A 19,408-nucleotide genomic window follows, 5' to 3' on the forward strand; every position below is an offset into this window, starting at 1 on the left:
TTCATTTCTCCTTGAACATCTAAAATTATGCCACTATACACATGTCTCTTCCTGACAATAGTACAAAGTATCTGAGTAACCACAGCTTTACAGAAAGCTTGATATAATCAAAGTCCTCTCATACTTTTTGCATGACCACCTGGCTTGTCCATTGGTGCTGTTTTACACTTCTAAGTGAGATAAGATCTGCCCATCAAGCTTCATGAGAAACTGCAGTGACCACAAGTCTGTGTTCCCCATAATCCTGTTTCCTTGCTCCTGAACACACAGTTGGAGTCAATAGCCCAGCTATCTGGCTGCTATTAGTCCTCGTTATGTGAGCAGGAATGGCTGCATCCCCCCTCCAGCCAGCCCATAAACCCCCATGAAAAGACGCCAAACGCCTTGGGCTTCCAGACAGGTGCAGATAAGCATGGAGCCCTGGCCACCTCCCTGCTAAGGACTTGTGGCTACAAGATTGAAGGACACTGAGCCACAGCCAGAAGGGACCTCACTTTGGACACAACAGGAGTCAGAAATAACACTACTGTGGGAAGTCATGGCTGTTTCTCCATTTATCAGAGCAACTAATGGTCCCTAAATGAGCATGAAACTCTTGTGGACTTTTGGTTGGAACTGGAGTAGATGGAGGGGACTCACTAAACTTAGAACACAGGCCCGTTTCAGTGATGTACATAGCCTATACCTTTACTTACTGTCTTGTGAGAATTTCAACAAAGAAGATTTACTCCCACTTAAAGTCATATTTATTTTCCAAAAGCTTCTCTGGGGCTAGGGATCTACCTCAGCGGTGGAGTGCTTGCCTAGCATGTGTGAGACCACAGGCTCCATCCCCAGAGCTGAAAGAGTAAGACTGTCACTGATGTATCAGAATGGATAGAGTTTTCTTTGTAATTATTGAAGTATAATTTGTAAATTAAACAATTTAAGTAATTTCGGGTATAAGGTCTGAAGAGTTTTAGTAAATTTTGTAATGGTGGGACCGTGACCACACCCCTGCTACAGAACCTGCTTATCACCCCCTAAATTCCCTAGTGCCTCCCTGTGGTCACGCTCCACTCACTCTCACCACGGGAATCACAACACTGTTTTCTCTCTGTGGCGCTCCTTTTCTAGAAAATTCTTAAACATGGAGTCGTGACTATTTAGTCTTTTCCTGGATAATCATGTTGACAGTAAAAATTGTACTTTCCTTTCTTCCTTTGCATTTCTTTCACTTTAATTTCTTTCTCTTTCTGTTTAGAAGTTACGCTTACACTTTCCCATACATTTACTGAAAAGCTAAAGTTAATGAACGACTCAGAACAGACTCTAGAGACCTTAGCACTTATCAGCCCTCTCCCATCTTAAGCTTTTATATGCAACTCATAGATAGCCATTTAAAATTTCAATCCGGGCTGGTTTACCTTAGCAACAGGCTCATCATTTCAGTTGTTCATCATTTCTTCTTGATCTGGCTCCATTTTGGGTCCAATTGCATTCCTTCCCAAATTGGCTCCTTTGGAAAGCCCTTCATCTGGAGCGGCCTTCATTTTGTCCTCATGCTTGAGCAGTGGCTTAGTAACTAATGGACTCAGACTCAGCACTTGAGCATTAAGTTCATGTCTTTGAAGACATTTCTGTTTTTGTTTTCTCTCACTTTGCTGTTGGTTGAAAGTCTGTGGTCTGTCAGTCTAGTTGTACATCCTCTATCATTCATTTGTTGGTTTTTCTCCTCTGGTTTCCTCCAACAACTTCTCTTTGTACCTGAAAGTCCCTGCGTTTGCTTATGTGTCTATGTATGAGTCTATTTTTATTTAGCCTAGTGGAGACTTCCTATCCTTTCTCAACTTGAGGATTCATGTCTTTCAGGAATGCTGGAAAAACTTAAGCGCACTTCCATGATTGCCTTCTCACCGGCTATTTTTAGTGTACAGAAATTCCATGCACTATTGAATGGGCCTTCTCACTTTATCTTCCCCGCCTCTTACAAACTCTTTATCACTTCATCTATTGCTTTTTCATAATCTGTTTCAGGGTTCATAACTCTGCTTTAGGTTTGTAATCCAAGATTCCCGATTCTCTCAGCACCTGCGTCTATCCAGCTGTGTAACCATAACATAGCAGTTGATACTTTGGGGATCACATGGTTCATGGACATTGTCACTGTCAAATGTCCCCAGGAAGGGGAAGTAAATTCTCCAGCAGACCCTGACTTAAGGTAATGCATGAGACTGTGCAGTTTCTTGAGGTTCGTGATTTTGTCAGGGTCCTCTCAACACACCAGTAACTTCAGTGGCCTGGGTCACGGGCGACATCCAGACCACTGGGTCTCAGCAGGGACACGGTCACCCCTCAGAGGACACTTGGAAATGTCTGCTCATTTGCGTTTTTGCAGTTGGGGGAACGAATGCCACTACTGGCCTCTAGTGGGAAGAGGTTGCGGATGCTCCTAACATCCTCAATGCACAGCCCAGCCTCCCTGTTCCCAAACAACCCATCCCAAAATGTCCACAGTGCCAAGGTTGAGAAAACTTGATCTGCCCTGGAAAAGGAAAAGTGTGGTATGGGTTAATCTGAAAATGGAGTTAAAATCTCCATGGCCTTGTGCTCTGTAGGGAATGATTATTGTAAACACATTTTCTCGCTAGCACTGCCAGACACATAACTCCCCATGCAACCTCTTAGTACCACCAAGAGCTTAACTCCCTATCTCTGCTCCAAGCTTGAACACATTCTGGAATGTAATGTACTCCCTATGAGGCCCACTCTAAGTACGTGTCTTGCTTACCTGCTCCTCCTTGGCAGACCCTACCCCGAACTGATGCATACGCCAAATATGTTTCTTACCTTGAGTTTGACCTTGCTATAGACCAGTCAGTAGGAATGATTTTATGTATGTAACCAATCAACTGCCTGCTCTGCTTCTGTACTAGTTCCTGCTTGCAAATCCTATATAAACTGTAGAGAGACAGAAAGACAGGGCCTGGTTCTCTGAGGAATTATCCAACCAGGCCCATCGATGTAAATAAAGGTTGCTTTCTGCCTCCACGTCCCAGGTGCCTGTTGGTATTTCTCATTTGCTGTTACAAACTCACCAATGGGTGCATCTGGCAGACCTCTAAGCTCTGAGAACGGGTATTTTCTGTGTGCACACAGGAGCCTATTTCCACACTCGGAGCCAACCTGAAGTTGGTCCCTGTCACTGATGTGAGCTGGCACACACCAGCCAGCACACTTCCCTGCCTGTGGATTTTGGCAGCATGTGAACAGGAAGTGTTGGGCGGCAGACTTCCGGAAATGAAACCCTTCAAAGAAGAAATGGACGACAGCACAGAGGAGGCCAGGAACTTGAGACACACGCTGAGAATCAGAGGCAGAGATTTTATTTGTAGCGAGGACAGAGTTGCCTCAGTATGCCAATGAGGTGGCAATTTCCCCACACCCCCAGTGCTCAGGCCTTCCCCCACATCCCATCTCAGCTCTGAGCTTCCCTTAGGGCACATCTGCCGCTGCCATTGACTTGGGCTTTGTGAAGCTCATGGACCCGAACCACAGGATGCCACTGAGGAGGGAAAGAGTGGCAGTGACGATGCCTAGTGGGAACACATAGGGGAAGTGTTTCTTGGTCACAGCCTCTTTGCCCACAATAAGCGCTAATGGGAAATCAAGGGGGTTTTGGCCAGAAATGTCCATGACATAGTTGCAGCTCACAGCCAGAGCCACACAGCAAGAGTTGAGGCAATGAAGGAGGACCAAGCTTCTGTAACAGAGTCGCAGGAATTCTGGGTAGGTGGGCTTCAGCCTGCTGAGCAGGAAGGCCACTGTGCTGAGAATCAGGGCCACTGGCTGTACAAACTTCACCAACCCCATTAGATCTTTCACAAACTCAAACTCAACTGCCTGGGTCCACCCCCTGTGCATGTTAGCCACTACTAGCACATCAACCACTGTGCCAGAGTTGTTTCGCCTGAGAGAATCCTGAGCATCCCAAAGGCCAATGAAGGCAACAAGAGAAACCTGGCTGTTAAGTTCCCACATGCGCCAGGATACACTGCTCACTACGATGATACCCAACACCCAGGCAACGGAACTAAGCAGGAAGGCAGTCAGTGCACAGATGTGCTGCTTCACTCCAGGAAAACTGTAGAGGATGTTGCAGAGGCAGGAAGCCAGAGCAGGAACACCAAGGAAGGGAGAAAAAACAGAACATGAGTCATGGGGAGAGGGGGGTAAATATTTACATGCTGTTGCCCACGTATGAAATTTGTATTTAAAAGTTCTTCAGGGGCCGGGGATTTAGCTCAGTGGTTCTGGCACCTGACTTGCAAGCGCAAGGTCCCGAGTTTGATCCCTGGTAGCAAAAAAAAAACAAAACAAACAGAAAAGTTCTGCATACGTTCTGCTGTCCTAAATATTTTACTTGAGAAGAGAAAGAAGCCTAGCAGCTGTGTGTGGCAGAACACCTGTAATCCCAGCACTGAGGAGGCTAAGGCAGGAGGATCTAGAGTTCAAGGCAAGCTCGGGCTGCATAGTGATTTATAGCTGGTCTCATGTGCATACAGATACCTTGTCTCAAAGAAAGAAAAGAAAGTACAACTGAGAAAGGGAAAGACAGAGGAAGGAAGGAAAGAAGGGATGGAGGGAGAGAGAAGAGAGAAAACAGAGAAACAAGGGGAAGGGAGGGAGGGGAGTGGCAGAGGGGAGGAGAGAGGAGAGGAGAGGAGAGGAGAGGGAAGAGGAGGGAGGGGAGGGAAGAAGGAGGGAAAAAAGCCTAGGAATCCATGACAGCTGTGGGCGAATGAGTTGGTAGGTGATTTTGGAGGACAGTGTGGCAGAATCTTTCAAAAGCAGACATGTTCATGTCTTGTCTATCAATTCCCATCTTGAGAATTCATACTGAAATAAGAGTTTGTACAAATATATGGAGCAATGTTCATTTCAGGGTCCTTTGCAATAGAGAAAATTGGAAGAAACCAAAGTGTTGATAAATAGAGGGGTGTTCAAGTAAATTATGGCATCTTCACCATCATAGTGCAATAGTACATGGCCATTACGAAGAACGAGTTAACCCATATGAAATCTAGGAAGAAAAAATAGTATCCAAAATGAATAAAATGTAAAACCCAAAATGAATAAGAAAATGCATGGTGTGAGCATTTGTGTTAAAGGAAAACCATATCTGCTTTTCTTTATATATACAAGTAGATATGAACACATTTGTTAAAAGTTGAAAAGATGCACACAAAAGGAGTCATTCTAAGGAAATCAGTTTGGTAGAGAGGAGCTTTTCATTCTTATCTACATATATTTCCACAATTTGTTTCTCTATTTGCTTACTGGTTGGTTCGTCTTACAGTAGTGTGGATTGAAACAAGGGCCTCACTCATGGTAGGAAGTGCTCTGCCACTGAGATAAACCCTCAGCCTATCTGTAATGCTTTGTAATGAAAAGCACACATACTTTATAAGGAAAGGTGGCCTGAGCCTGACCTTATGGATCTATATGGGAAGTGTCACACACCACGCCCATTTACCTTTTTAACCCATTGCTTGCTCCAAACTCTACCTATTGGCTTCTTGTGGGTGCAACTTAAAACCATCCTGATGCACCTCATATGCAGCAAATATCTTGTATGAAGCAAAGCATACACTTCACATTTAGATTGGGAACTCAGTTATTTGTCTCCCCTGTCAATTCAAATGCATGGAAGTGTCAGGGGTAATAACAAATTACAGTTGGGGGGCCACCCCTGGGGTTGATTCCCAGAAAGGTGGTGGTAATGTCTGCCCAAGCATGTGGGGGATGTGGGCGCTGCCCGTGCAAATCATTCTAGGGGCCTCCAAAGTCCATCTCCTTCCCATGCAGTCTGCTGTCTCCAACCAGGCCCCAGTAAGCACCAGGCTTCCTTGGGATGTGCTTTCTCATGAGGGGAAGGCAGCTGGCTACTGTGAAAGTTGCCTTGTGAGACAGGGGTGGAAATGATGGCCAGGTTTGAGAATTCACTGTCCAGAGCACTTCCTTGCCAAAGGAGATCTGAGGGAATGGACCACAGGATCAGGCACTTTTGATGGAGAGAGGGCATCAGCAAGGAGAATGCTGCAGTTGTCAGGAAAATGTGCTAGTTTGGGGTGGATCTGGTGATGTCTGTGTAGGGACATGTTTTTCTCAAAGGCCAAGTAAGAGAACTACATGTAACTTCTCTACACATTTACCTAGGGGTGCGGAGGGTCACCGTCCACAACAGAAAGATGGAATGATAACTATCCTTTGCAGAAGTAGGAATCATTCTTCACGAAGAGGAAAATGTCCAACCAATAATGAAAAGTGATGAACCACCTACAGGAAGAGAAGTATTGTTAGGTAAAATTTGAGGTAGTAAACAAGGCCTACAACATCCTTGGCTCCCATAAAATAGTCACTACAGCTTTACCCTGTGTTTTGCATAACACAGGCCCTTGTGTCAGTGCTGTGTGCCTATTGGTACGTTTAATCCTCAGAGTCCAGTAACAGATGTAAAATTGTGATCCCCATGTTACTGCTGAGGAGAAAGAGCACAAAGAGGATTCAGGACATATGCAAGTTCAATAAGTGACATAGGCATAAATGGCAGTGCAGACTCCAGAGCCCTCACACACAGTGCTTCCTGCCCATCTTGCTACACGATGGGATTTATTCACATCAAGAGAACCAACAAGGGCGGGAGGTGTCTCTCAGGGTACAGCACTTGTGTAGCACGCACAAGGCCCTAGGTCCCATCTGCAGTGACACAAAAGAAGAGTGTCAACACGCAGATGACTCCCATCAATTATAATAATGCCTACCCATGACCTTTTCTGTGTCCTCTGAAAATGAAGCCTGAGTGACAGAAGCAGATGGAAACATGTAGAACCCTTGGTTCCTTGCCTCCTCTTGGCTTGAATTAAAACATCTTCAAGGTCAACTCTTTCATCCAAAAAGATGAAAAGAGAAATTTGAGCAAGGGTGTGGAGACACGGGCATCCTTGTGCACCGCTGTGGGAATTGTACAGTGATTCCTGGAAAACTTGACCTAGGAATCCACATGTGAGTCAGCAATGCTACTTCTGGGCATGCTCGAAAAAGAGGTCAAGGCTGGGTCTTGAGAACATGTTTCCATAGCGATGATCATGGCATTATGCACAGTCATTCAAAGGGGAAACAACCCAAATGTCCACTGATGGATGGGAGGATAAACAAATGTGGCCTCGACACAGCACACAAAGGGAGAAAACTCTGCCAATGCTACAACCTGCATGAACCCTGAAGACATCGTGCTGAGTGAGGTAAGCCATCAAAAGGCAAATACTGCAGGTTGCACTTATACAAGACACCTATAGGAGGCAGATTTCCTAGAAACAGAAAGTAGAATGTGCATGCCAGGAGCTGGGAGGAGAGTGAATGGGAGGAAGTGGAGATGGAGTTTCAGTTGTGGACCATAAAAGAGTTCTAGAAACGGATGGGAATGATGAAATATACTGAGTGCTCCTGATCTCAACATGTCAAAAAGACTGGGATGATAAACTTCATGCCATGTATATTTTTCCATGGCAGAAAAAGTTCTCAATTGGAGAATGGATACTTGGATAACTGTAACAGACCGTCCCAAAGTCTACTCAGCCTGGAACTGATGTTCCAGTGCATGTCTGCTGACCATCAATACGTGACAGTCGACTAACTGTCTGCTTCAACATCAGCCTCGGACTCTGAGTTGCCTCTCTAAGCTACTTAGTGCTAGACTAATAAACTGGTTTACTTTCCAACTGGTGTGCCTTCCCAGGTGTCCTTCACTGCAGTCAGCTCCTCAGTAAGGCCCTCGGTCTTACAGCAGTCTCACTGGACTACAGTGGAAACTGCCTCCAGGGTCTTCACACTCAACTCTGTGCCCAACCCTGTTCTCCTGATCATTTTATCAGTGCATGTTCATACCATCCGGTGTTTCCATTCCCTGTGGGGAGCTGGTACGTGTGCGCAGTACACCTTAGTTCTTCTCTAGCCTCTTTTCCTCCCCTCCTCCCACCCCCCCACCCCCGATCTCCTGATCCCCATCCCTTTCCGTACATGTTTGCGGTACATGAGCTTTCCATTCCTTGTGCAGACATGGTCCGTGCACCTCACACCTCTTCATTCCCTTTCCATCCCCTTTCCCTCCTCTGCCTCGCCCCTCCCTCCATCTCCTGATCCTCCCCTCTTTGAGAAAGCTCTGGGATTGCTGAGTGGCTCCTTGCCTCCTTCCTGGGAATACTCACTTGCTTCCCTTCCTTGGCTGCTTCTTCAAGCACCACCTATATCTCACGGTGGGATGAGTCCCTCCTCACCACACCCGTCCTTCCTGTCTGCATTTCCCATGCAACCTTTTATCTCAGCCCGTGGCTTGCATTGTGTCCCCCAAAGAGACACATCAAAGTCACAGCCCCAGACCTTTAGAATAAGACTGAACATAGAGCCAGGGTCTTTACAGAGGTCCTCGAGCTCAAGGGAGGTGTAGAGGGGGCCTGAATCCAATGTGGCGGTGTCCTCAGAAGATGGGGACAGGACCTGTAGAGGAAGCTTTGTGCAGCGCTGCTATGATGTGCACAAACCTTCCTGGGCATTGGGAAGAAGAGTAGCTCGCGTGGCCCGCCTCAAGGAAGATTCATGCTGGAAGGAAATGGAGACACGTAAGTGACACATGCAGATGGGCGAAACCGGCCTGAGAGGCAGCTGCACACACAGCCTGCAGGAGAGAAGATGCAGAGAGGATGCCACATGGGGCGGGGGTGGGGGACAGATAATCTTTGAGGAAAAATTGTCCTAATTTCACCCTAAGGAGGAGTCTGAGGCCTAGAAATGGGAGGAGGGGAGGTCACTGCGTGTGGAGACTTGCCCTGAATGCTGGGTGGCTCCTAGGGTGGGGCAGTGAAGAAAGGAAGAGGCAGGAGCAGCCACAGAAGCCTGTCCTAGAGAGCACTGAGGGGGCAGGAGTGGGTCATGGGAGGGGCGTGGCTGTAAGAGGAGGGCAGGGCCAGGGCTGCTGCAGGTGACAGCAGGAGCCAAGCTGATGGCCAAGCCGTCCGGGCAGGTGCATATCCCAGGCAGTCCTCTTATCAGCCAGCTCATCCTGAATAAGTTATAAGGAAGGGACAGTGTAAGTGGTACCCTGGCACCCTGAGTGGGTTTAAGTGACTGTGAGCATTTCTGTAGCGATCACATTAGGCACTGCCCTTGAGGCTGTGGGCACACTTGCTCACGGTGAGGAAGAAAGATCCATTACTCCAGGGCTTAGGGAGTGACAACACATCATGCACTTGATGGCCTCCCTGGGTAAACAGACAAGAATCTCCATGGCTGTTTGCAGGCTTGGGCAGATGCATGGAAAGATCTGGAAGGACAGCCCCTGGCAACCTGAAGGGGTCTCTGTGAGGGGCAGGGGGGTCTGGGGTGACGAGGCCTTGTCCCATTCACAGGGTGTCTTTGTGCACCATTTATTTATGCTCATGAGTAAGGTTTCCATGGAGGAGGCCGAGAAAGACAGAGACACAGAGACAGGCTCAGAGACTGAGAGAGACCCACGGAGACAGAGACAAAGGCACGCACAGAACCTGAAAGACAGAAATTGGGAGGATGGACCGAGCCAGAGAGAGAGAGAGAGAGAGACAAAGGACAGGTGGAGAGAAAGGCACACACAGAGGCTGACAGAGGCAGAGAGGGGCAGAGGGAAGGGTGGGAGGGTATATATTTCCAGGAAAGCTGTTCCAAACCCTTTGCTACGTAAAAATCTCAGCTGCAGAAGACTGCGTGGAAATGGCTCCACTTCTGTGCAAACTAAGGAAAGGATACATGGCACAGGTGTCTGTAAAAGCACAGAAGAGACAAAGGGTCTATATGTGCAGACAACAAACATCACCTCTGGGATGTGGGACAGCGGATGGGGACACAGGTGGGGTCAACATCCTCTTGGTCCCAGGCCACGGCTAATGAAGAGGACATTCCATTCAGTGAAAGAAGCGAGGCAGCAAAGGTCCGGTCCTGGATGACTCCCCTTCTGGGGTCCCTGGAGAGGTAACTCCAGAGACAGACAGGAGAAGATGGTGCCCAGGGCCTGAGGACAGGGAGGAGGGGGAGGTGGCAGTTCATGGCCACCGTGTTTCCCATGGGGACAGTGAGAGAGTCTGGACATGGATGGTGATGACAGTCCCGTCTGCATGGCAACACACTAGGTGTCACTGAGCTGTACACTGAGAACTGGTTAGAAAGGCACATTTGATGCTTCGGGCCATTTCCCACAGTGAAGAGTCCATAAACATGAAGGACAGAGCATCCACTCACCAGCGTGCTGTCTTGCGGGACCCGGTGACAGGACGAGATGATGGCCTGCTCCCTGGGCCACCAGGGCTGACAGGCAGGGCTGCTCGCAGGGTCCTCACAGGCTCCTCTCGCTGGCGTCTTGGTCCAGGAACCAGGAGCTCACACGCACAGGATGGGCCTGCCTCTCAGCTCCAAGCCTTTCTGCGGCAGTTTCCATGGTCACCACACTCCACCCCTCCCCCATCCATCCAGTCCTGTGCTGCCAGCTCATCAGCACAATGACGCCCGTCGTCCAGGTTGGCCCTGGCACTCACTGTGCGCCCTGTCTCTCTGCCATCATCCGGGTACAGCATATTCACCCATGGGTTATCAAGATCCATGTGACTGATTCTGACCAGTTTCCTCTCCCTTTATTTTTCGACCCTCCAAAGCAGGCCCTAACCCACCTCATGTGGAGACGAGGAAGGACAGTCTTAACAAAACCATGGCCCTGCTGGGGATTTAGCTCAGGGGTGCCGCCCCCTGCCTTGCAAGCACCAGGTCCTGAGTTCAATCCCAGGTACCAAAAAACAAAAACAGTGGCCCTGGATCAATGGGAGGATGAGCAGGAGGAGCCCCCAACTGCATGTGGTTTCCTTGAGAAAGGCCACTGAACACCAGCACACTCAGCCAGATGCTCTTGAACTTGGGCCAATGACCCCTTCCACTTGGGTCTTGAACTACTCTTACAGGAAGGAGGCCACATGGGGAGGACAAGGCAACAACCTGCGGGGCGGGTCCCTCAAGTGTGAAAAAGGGGCCTGCTCAGGGTGGGGACAGGAGTTGAGAAGGACCTTCTGCCAAGACAGGGCTGCCCGAAAGGACCAAAGGCCCAGCAGGCTTTCCTCAGCCGCACATGTCCCCCAGGCATCCAAATCCCAGGACATTCCTATTTGCCAGCCATTGCACAAGGAGGAATGAATCCCTTCCAAGAAGTGAGGGGAGATGTGTACAGAGATTTAAGGAGAAAGTCCATACCATGAGGTCAAGTGCTCCTCCGTATCTGGGCTTTTTCTCCTTCCTGGGCCTAGGGAGAGATAAAAGTGTTCTTGTAGTTAGAAATAACCACATGACTAGGCCTTGCCATTTGTGCATGACTCAAATAATAGCACTCATTCCAGGCCAGATTCTTGATACTCACTGTAGCACCTTCCATGCTTTGCTCTCCTTCAACATCAAATGCAGAGATCATGAGTTTCGAAGTAGAACTTCGAGAAGAGAGCGGCGTAGACTCTTTGCTGTCCGTTAGCACAGAATGGCTGCCAGTGCACATGTATGATAGTTAGTGTCCTCAGGCGGCCCGGTGCTTCCAGCCGATCTTCATCAGAAGTAGAAGTTGTATAACTCATAGGTAAATCTAAATTATGAAAACATGCAAATACCCCAAAAAACAAGCTAATGTTTCAGATGCATCAAAATTGAAATGCGAAGGCTGTAGAAAACATACAAATACTTAATTTTGTCTGTTAGAGAATATTACACACTTAAGAAATATATATTGATTTTTATGATTTGCTTTGTGTCACTCAGCATAATGACCTGGAGATGAACTCAGATTGTTGCCTGTACCACCTTTGTGTTGTTTTCGCTTACGGCTTGGTATGTCTTATAGAAAACAGAGCTTTTCTGTTTTCTCTTAGTGGTACTGGGGAACAAACCCAGTGACACTCTGCCAGCGAGTTGCTACCTGGCCCCGTTTATTTAGTTTTTCATTTTGACACAGGGACTCCCTAAGTTACCCTGTCGGGCCTTGAAGTTGCCATCCATCCTACTGTGTAGCAGGGATTACAGATATGCACCATAAGCTTCTGACTAATGATCTTTTATCCACTCCCACAGATAAGGACAACTGGTTTTCTCCCATGATTTGGTCTTTACCCAGAGAGCTGCTGTGAACATCCATATGCAGTTTTCGTGTGTGTGCCTGCAAGTCTGGCCTCTGGCTACCTGTCCTGGGTGTGATCATCCTGAAGGCAAGCGTGCCACTGAAGAAGAGGTCTGGTCTGGGGAGCACTGGATCTGACAGAGCTGTATGCTGGGCAGCAGCATGTTCTTTATGGGGAGCCCAGGGAGCTCCTCACCCAAGACGTTGTGCAGCAAAAGTGCCTGGAGTACCAGCAGGTGGCCAACAGTGATCCTGTGCAATATGAGTTCCTGTGGGACCCAGAGCCCATGCTGAAACCAGTAGGATAAAGTCCTGGCCTTGTTGGCCCAGGTTCACAGGACCAACCTGGGTGCTTTCGCACCTCAGCATGTAGAGGCTGCTAGAGGAAGGAGAGAGAGCACCAGCCAAACTTCATTCACAGCTGCTTCCAGTTCAGGGCCTCTCCAAGTTCCGATACCTGGGGTAGTAGTTTCTACCAGACCTAGTCACGGCAGAGTGACAATGTTCACTTGTTGTTCCAAGATGGTATTTCCTTAGTTTGTTCCAAAAGAATGTTAGTTTTCAAAGAATGTAGGTCCTGTAATGAATCTGAAGAGAAACCAGAATGTGTCATCCATGCATTTTTTACTTCTATGAGTAATCCGGCAATGTACAATTTTGGAAGCTTTAATTTTTCTAATATCATTCATTTAGAAGAGCTTTGATACTCGGTCAATGCATGATGTCATTAAGGTTTTTTCCTCCTAATTTGGAAACTGAGAGTTTGTTAATGTTTGCATACTTGTTGGCATCTATATCAGTACTGATTGGGTAATTCTGGACTAGCTTAAAATTTCCTTTGCATCCTCAAGGGGTATGGCCTTTGAATAGCCCTTTTCCACCCCAGAACAGTTGTGGCTAAGCCAGCCTTGTCTGAGGGCCAGGGTTTGATTTGTATGGAGATCCTAACTGAGCATGTAACCCTCCCTTGTAACCACACAGTGTGTAAGCCATGCTTCGAGGTTATCTTGGAAAAGGCACACTCGTGCTGTCCCTTCTGTCTCCTCCTGATCACTTTGTGTGCTCAGTACCACTGTGTACAGTCTCCAGTATGAAACTGTGGGAGACAATTCAAAGGCACTATCCCAATGCATGCTGCTCTGGCTGGCAAGGATTCCACTTGTAGAAATCATGTGGCAAGAGTGGGCCTCCCTGCCTAATCCTGGATCTTAGAGGAAAAACTTCCACTGTTTTCTATTGACTTTCGGACGAGGTTGGGTCCGCTTTCCAAAACATAATACCCACGTCCACAACTCAGAGGAGGAGAGGTCTAATTTGGCTCACGGTTTCAGAGGTTTCAGTCCAGGATCTACTGTCTCTAAGATGGAGACATCAGGGCCGAAGGTGTGGGAGAACCAAGCTGCTCACTTCATGGTGGCCAGGAAGCAGAGCACAGGGAAGAGCACCAGTGAGAGATGTCCCCTCCAAAGGGACGCTCCCAGGGACCCGCTGCCCACTGGGCCGACTTCCTAACAGCACGTGTAGCTGTGAACATCCGTGGAGTCATCTGTGCATGGTGTGGGGCCCCCGTGATCCAATCACCAGTCCAGGAGTCTCTTCATCCAGGGAAGTGGACAATTAAGTGGAACTTTCCAGCCCCACCCCTAAGAGTGTAATGAGGGTGGGCCTTCTGCGGTAGCCTTGTCTTCCCCTCCCCTCCCCTCCCCCTTCTCATCCTGCCCCCTCCCGCCACTCTCTTCTCCTCTCCTCTATTTTTTCACACAGGCTCTTGCTACTGGCCTTCATGTCAGCATGGAGCTCAGACTGGCCCAAAACTCTCAGTCACCCTGCCTCAGCCTCCCAAGTTCTGGGGCTACATGCTGCACTGGCACCGCTAAAGCTTCCTTGATGATATTTGTGTGCTGCTGCTGTCCCAGCTCATTCCCTCTTCAGCAGGTTTGTTTCACACATTTCCAATGAGCATTCTCTCTCCCTCTGATCTCTCTGTTTGTAGTCTCTTCCTGTAGTGCTGTAGGACTCTAGTAACAGGCCCAATGCAGTCTTGTCATTTGTTCCGAACTAACTGAAAATATCATTCTGAGTTGTCCTTAGCAGCTTTTGCACAGAGCAGCTTACGGCCTTCCAACTTCTGTCCCACGGGCTCTGCTAAGCGCTCAGGTTCATCCTTGGCTCTGTGGTCCTTTCCATCTCTTCCCACAGCCTTGCCCACTTCAGCTTTTCTGCACAGCCACTAGCATCCCCTTGACTGCTTCTGACTCCACCCGCACTCTTCCCCATGGCTCTCACTGATGAGGGCGGCACAGCTCCATTTTGAGGGTGTTCTATCACCCTGGTTGCAAAGACCCTTGCAGTGTCCTGGGCCACGAAAAGAACCCTCTCTGGCCTCAGTTAATTTTGAAATCTATTTCCCTGATACTATAAAAGGTCTAAGACTAAAGCCCACGGTCTTCTATCTCAGTATTCTCAGTTGTTCCAAGAATCCAATGACTGATTTCACTGTCAAAGTCAAAATAAAGTCTCAGAGAGGAGCTTACTCCCTGCTCCACAGCTTCTTAAAGATGAAATTAGCACTAGAAATACACCAGGGGCTTTTTTTCATACCTTGTAAATGGTGAGACAACTTGGGAATCATTTATGAAGGACATCTAGTGGACAGGAATCAGAAGGCAGCTAAACATCCTCCAATACATAGACCTTTAGAGCCTGACACGTTGACAGCACACAGGTTGAAAAAGTCTGCACAGGCAAATAAAATGACACTGTCTGGGATGGGGCACAGACAGCAGGATTTTGGGGCTCCCCAGGTCATTAGAGCGCACATCATATAAATTCGGGAAACAGGGTACTCCTGCTCAGCCTCTGTTATGTGATACGGATTTTATCTCTAGGACTCACCAGCTCATACACTCCTACCCAGTTTTCTAGTAAATGTTTTCTTTCTAATCATTGGTAAAATATCATGATGTTCTGGATACTATTTTTCCATGTGGGCATGTGTGTGTGTGTATGTGGGTGTGTGTGTGTGTGTGTTTGGGCATGTGTGTCTGAAGAAGACCGTCCTTACCCAGATGTTGTAGAGATGGTCTTATATATTTCCTTCTAAAAGTATCATCAGGGAGCTTATTTTATTCTGCGTGGTTTAAGCTATGGGGATAAATTTATCTTTTCCTGTGGATAATCAATTGGCCTAGCTGTTTAAAAGTTCTATTCCTGGCCGGGCCTTGAGGTGCACGCCTGTAATCCCAGCACTCAGGAGGCTGAGGCAGGAGGATCACCGAGAGTTCGAGGCCAGCCTGGACTACATAGTGAGTTCAGGGCCAGCCTGAACTACAAAGGGAGACCCTGCCACAAAACAAAACAAAACAAAGTGCTATTCTTTTTCCACATTTCAATGCCACATGGGTCATAGGCCAAGCTGTCCCATGTTGGTAAATCTGTTTCCAGGAACTCTATTCCATCGTCCTCTTTGTGAATCTCTTTGCAATGAAACAGCTTTATTGAGATTTAATTGATAGGGAGGAAATTGCACATACTCAAAATATAAAATTTGGTAAGGTTTAAAAAACAATCTTAACCATTTCAAGTATAGAGTTCTACAGAGTCACACTGCTGTGTGACTAGTCTCTGGAATGTTCTAGTGTCACAAAACTGAGTCTATTATCCATTAAAACTCCCCATCCCCCTGCTACCAGCCCCTGACCACCTCCATGCTACTTGCTGGTTCTGACTTTGATCATTCTAGGTACTTCACACAAGTGGAATCACACAATACATGTGATTTTGTGACTGGTTTATTTCCCTTAGCCTGACGGGCTTGAGGTTCACCCTTGTAGCATGGGACAGGAAATCTTTCCCTTTAAGGATGAAAAATAAGTTACTTATTCATTTCTCCTTGAACATCTAAAAGTATGCCACTATAGACGTGTCTCTTCCTGACAATAGTACAAAGTATCTGAGTAACCACAGCTTTACAGAAAGCCTGATATAATCAAAGTCCTCTCATACTTTTTGCATGACCACCTGGCTTGTCCATTGGTGCTCTTTTACACTTCTGAGTGAGATAAGATCTGCCCATCGAGCTTCATGAGAAAATGCAGTGGCCACAAGCCCGTGTTCGCCGTAATCCTGTTTCCTTGCTCCTGAACACAGAGTTGGAGTCAATAGCCCAGCTATCTGGCTGCTATTAGTCCTCGTTATGTGAGCAGGAATGCTGCATCCCCCCTCCAGCCAGCCCATAAACCCCATGAAAAGACGCCAAACTCCTTGGGCTTCCAGACAGGTGCAGATAAGCACGGAGCCCTGGCCACCTCCCTGCTAAGGACTTGTGGCTACAAGATTGAAGGACACTGAGCCACAGCCAGAAGGGACCTCACTTTGGACACAACAGGAGTCAGAAATAACACTACTGTGGGAAGTCATGGCTGTTTCTCCATTTATCAGAGCAACTAATGGTCCCTAAATGAGCATGAAACTCTTGTGGACTTTTGGTTGGAACTGGAGTAGATGGAGGGGACTCACTAAACTTAGAACACAGGCCCGTTTCAGTGATGTACATAGCCTATACCTTTACTTACTGTCTTTCGAGAATTTCAACAAAGAAGATTTACTCCCACTTAAAGTCATATTTATTTTCCAAAAGCTTCTCTGGGGCTAGGGATCTACCTCAGCGGTGGAGTGCTTGCCTAGCATGTATGAGACCACAGGCTCAATCCCCAGAGCTGAAAAAGTAAGACTGTCACTGATGTATCGGAATGGATAGAGTTTTCTTTGTAATTATTGAAGTATAATTTGTAAATTAAACAATTTAAGTAATTTCGGGTATAAGGTCTGAAGAGTTTTAGTAAATTTTGTAATGGTGGGACCGTGACCACACCCCTGCTACAGAACCTGCTTATCACCCCCTAAATTCCCTAGTGCCTCCCTGTGGTCACGCTCCACTCACTCTCACCACGGGAATCACAACACTGTTTTCTCACTGTGGCGCTCCTTTTCTAGAAAATTCTTAAACATGGAGTCATGACTATTTAGTCTTTTCCTGGATAATCATGTTGACAGTAAAAATTGTACTTTCCTTTCTTCCTTTGCAATTCTTTCACTTTAATTTCTTTCTCTTTCTGTTTAGAAGTTACTCTTACACTTTCCCATACATTTACTGAAAAGCTAAAGTTATTGAACGACTCAGAACAGACTCTAGAGACCTTAGCACTTATCAGCCCTCTCCCATCTTAAGCTTTTATATGCAACTCATAGATAGCCATTTAAAATTTCAATCCGGGCTGGTTTACCTTAGCAACAGGCTCATCATTTCATTTGTTCATCATTTCTTCTTGATCTGGCTCCATTTTGGGTCCAATTGCATTCCTTCCCAGATTGGCTCCTTTGGAAAGCCCTTCATCTGGAGCGGCCTTCATTTTGTCCTCATGCTTGAGCAGTGGTGTAGTAACTAATGGACTCAGACTCAGCACTTGACCATTAAGTTCATGTCTTTGAAGACATTTCTGTTTTTGTTTTCTCTCACTTTGCTGTTGGTTGAAAGTCTGTGGTCTGTCAGTCTAGTTGTACATCCTCTATCATTCATTTGTTGGTTTTTCTCCTCTGGTTTCCTCCAACAACTTCTCTTTGTACCTGAAAGTCCCTGCGTTTGCTTATGTGTCTATGTATGAGTCTATTTTTATTTAGCCTAGTGGAGACACACTATCCTTTCTCAACTTGAGGATTCATGTCTTTCAGGAATGCTGGAAAAACTTAAGCGCACTTCCACGATTGCCTTCTCACTGGCTATTTATGTTTACAGAAATTCCATGCACTATTCAATGGGCCTTCTCACTTTATCTTCCCCGCCTCTTACAAACTCTTTATCACTTCATCTATTGCTTTTTCATAATCTGTTTCAGGGTTCATAACTCTGCTTTAGGTTTGTAATCCAAGATTCCCGATTCTCTCAGCACCTGCATCTATCCAGCTGTGTAACCATAACATAGCAGTTGATACTTTGGGGATCACATTGTTCATGGACATTATCACTGTCAAATGTCCCCAGGAAGGGGAAGTAAATTCTCCAACAGACCCTGACTTAAGGTAATGCATGAGACTGTGCAGTTTCTTGAGGTTCGTGATTTTGTCAGGGTCCTCTCAACACACCAGTAACTTCAGTGGCCTGGGTCACGGGCGACATCCAGACCACTGGGTCTCAGCAGGGACACGGTCACCCCTCAGAGGACACTTGGAAATGTCTGCTCATTTGCGTTTTTGCAGTTGGGGGAACGAATGCCACTACTGGCCTCTAATGGGAAGAGGTTGCGGATGCTCCTAACATCCTCAATGCACAGCCCAGCCTCCCTGTTCCCAAACAACCCACCCCAAAATGTCCACAGTGCCAAGGTTGAGAAAACTTGATCTGCCCTGGAAAAGGAAAAGTGTGGTATGGGTTAATCTGAAAATGGAGTTAAAATCTCCATGGCCTTGTGCTCTGTAGGGAATGATTATTGTAAACACATTTTCTCGCTAGCACTGCCAGACACATAACTCCCCATGCAACCTCTTAGTACCACCAAGAGCTTAACTCCCTATCTCTGCTCCAAGCTTGAACACATTCTGGAATGTAATGTACTCCCTATGAGGCCCACTCTAAGTATGTGTCTTGCTTACCTGCTCCTCCTTGGCAGACCCTACCCCGAACTGATGCATACGCCAAATATGTTTCTTACCTTGAGTTTGACCTTGCTATAGACCAGTCAGTAGGAATGATTTTATGTATGTAACCAATCAACTGCCTGCTCTGCTTCTGTACTAGTTCCTGCTTGCAAATCCTATATAAACTGTAGACAGACAGAAAGACAGGGCCTGGTTCTCTGAGGAATTATCCAACCAGGCCCATCGATGTAAATAAAGGTTGCTTTCTGCCTCCATGTCCCGGGTGCCTGTTGGTATTTCTCATTTGCTGTTACAAACTCACCAATGGGTGCATCTGGCAGACCTCTAAGCTCTGAGAACGGGTATTTTCTGTGTGCACACAGGAGCCTATTTCCACACTCGGAGCCAACCTGGAGTTGGTCCCTGTCACTGACGTGAGCTGGCACACACCAGCCAGCACACTTCCCTGCCTGTGGATTTTGGCAGCATGTGAACAGGAAGTGTTGGGCGGCAGACTTCCGGAAATGAAACCCTTCAAAGAAGAAATGGACGACAGCACAGAGGAGG

General features: G+C 47.1%; 1 protein-coding gene across 4 annotated transcripts; it reads right to left on the bottom strand.

Moving 5' to 3' along the window:
* Positions 1-3,339: 3,339 nt before the first annotated feature.
* LOC147823224 (uncharacterized) lies at positions 3,340-19,244 on the bottom strand. 4 transcript variants are annotated; one of them, XM_087193806.1, is made up of 6 exons: positions 17,494-19,244; positions 11,465-11,680; positions 9,884-11,350; positions 8,419-8,637; positions 6,195-6,318; positions 3,340-4,123 (listed from the first exon to the last, which is right to left on the bottom strand). In XM_087193806.1, exons 5-6 carry the CDS (start codon positions 6,266-6,268, stop codon positions 3,475-3,477), a joined length of 723 nt encoding a protein of 240 aa, XP_087049932.1. In that variant the 5' UTR covers positions 6,269-6,318; positions 8,419-8,637; positions 9,884-11,350; positions 11,465-11,680; positions 17,494-19,244; the 3' UTR covers positions 3,340-3,474. The 4 variants fall into 4 exon arrangements, with proteins under 4 accessions (XP_087049932.1, XP_087049933.1, XP_087049930.1 ...); XM_087193804.1 differs by lacking the exon at positions 8,419-8,637 and having other exon boundaries at positions 3,343-4,123; positions 10,306-11,350; positions 17,494-17,982; XM_087193805.1 differs by lacking the exons at positions 8,419-8,637; positions 17,494-19,244 and adding an exon at positions 14,810-16,095 and having other exon boundaries at positions 3,343-4,123; positions 10,306-11,350.
* Between the last annotated feature and the right edge of the window lie 164 nt (positions 19,245-19,408).

The sequence above is a fragment of the Heterocephalus glaber genome, unplaced genomic scaffold, assembly GCF_053883595.1.
Source record: "Heterocephalus glaber isolate CG9 unplaced genomic scaffold, H.glaber_assembly_v1.0 deba00001595, whole genome shotgun sequence".
Lineage (NCBI taxonomy): Eukaryota > Metazoa > Chordata > Mammalia > Rodentia > Bathyergidae > Heterocephalus > Heterocephalus glaber.

Bases quoted from the DNA above. Each gene is read 5' to 3' on its own strand.
- LOC147823224 (XM_087193806.1), bottom strand. From the start codon at position 6,268: ATGATTCCTACTTCTGCAAAGGATAGTTATCATTCCATCTTTCTGTTG. The intron at 4,124-6,194 runs GTAAATGTGTAG...CATCCTCTACAG, and splicing joins GTGACCCTCCGCACCCCTAG to TTTTCCTGGAGTGAAGCAGC.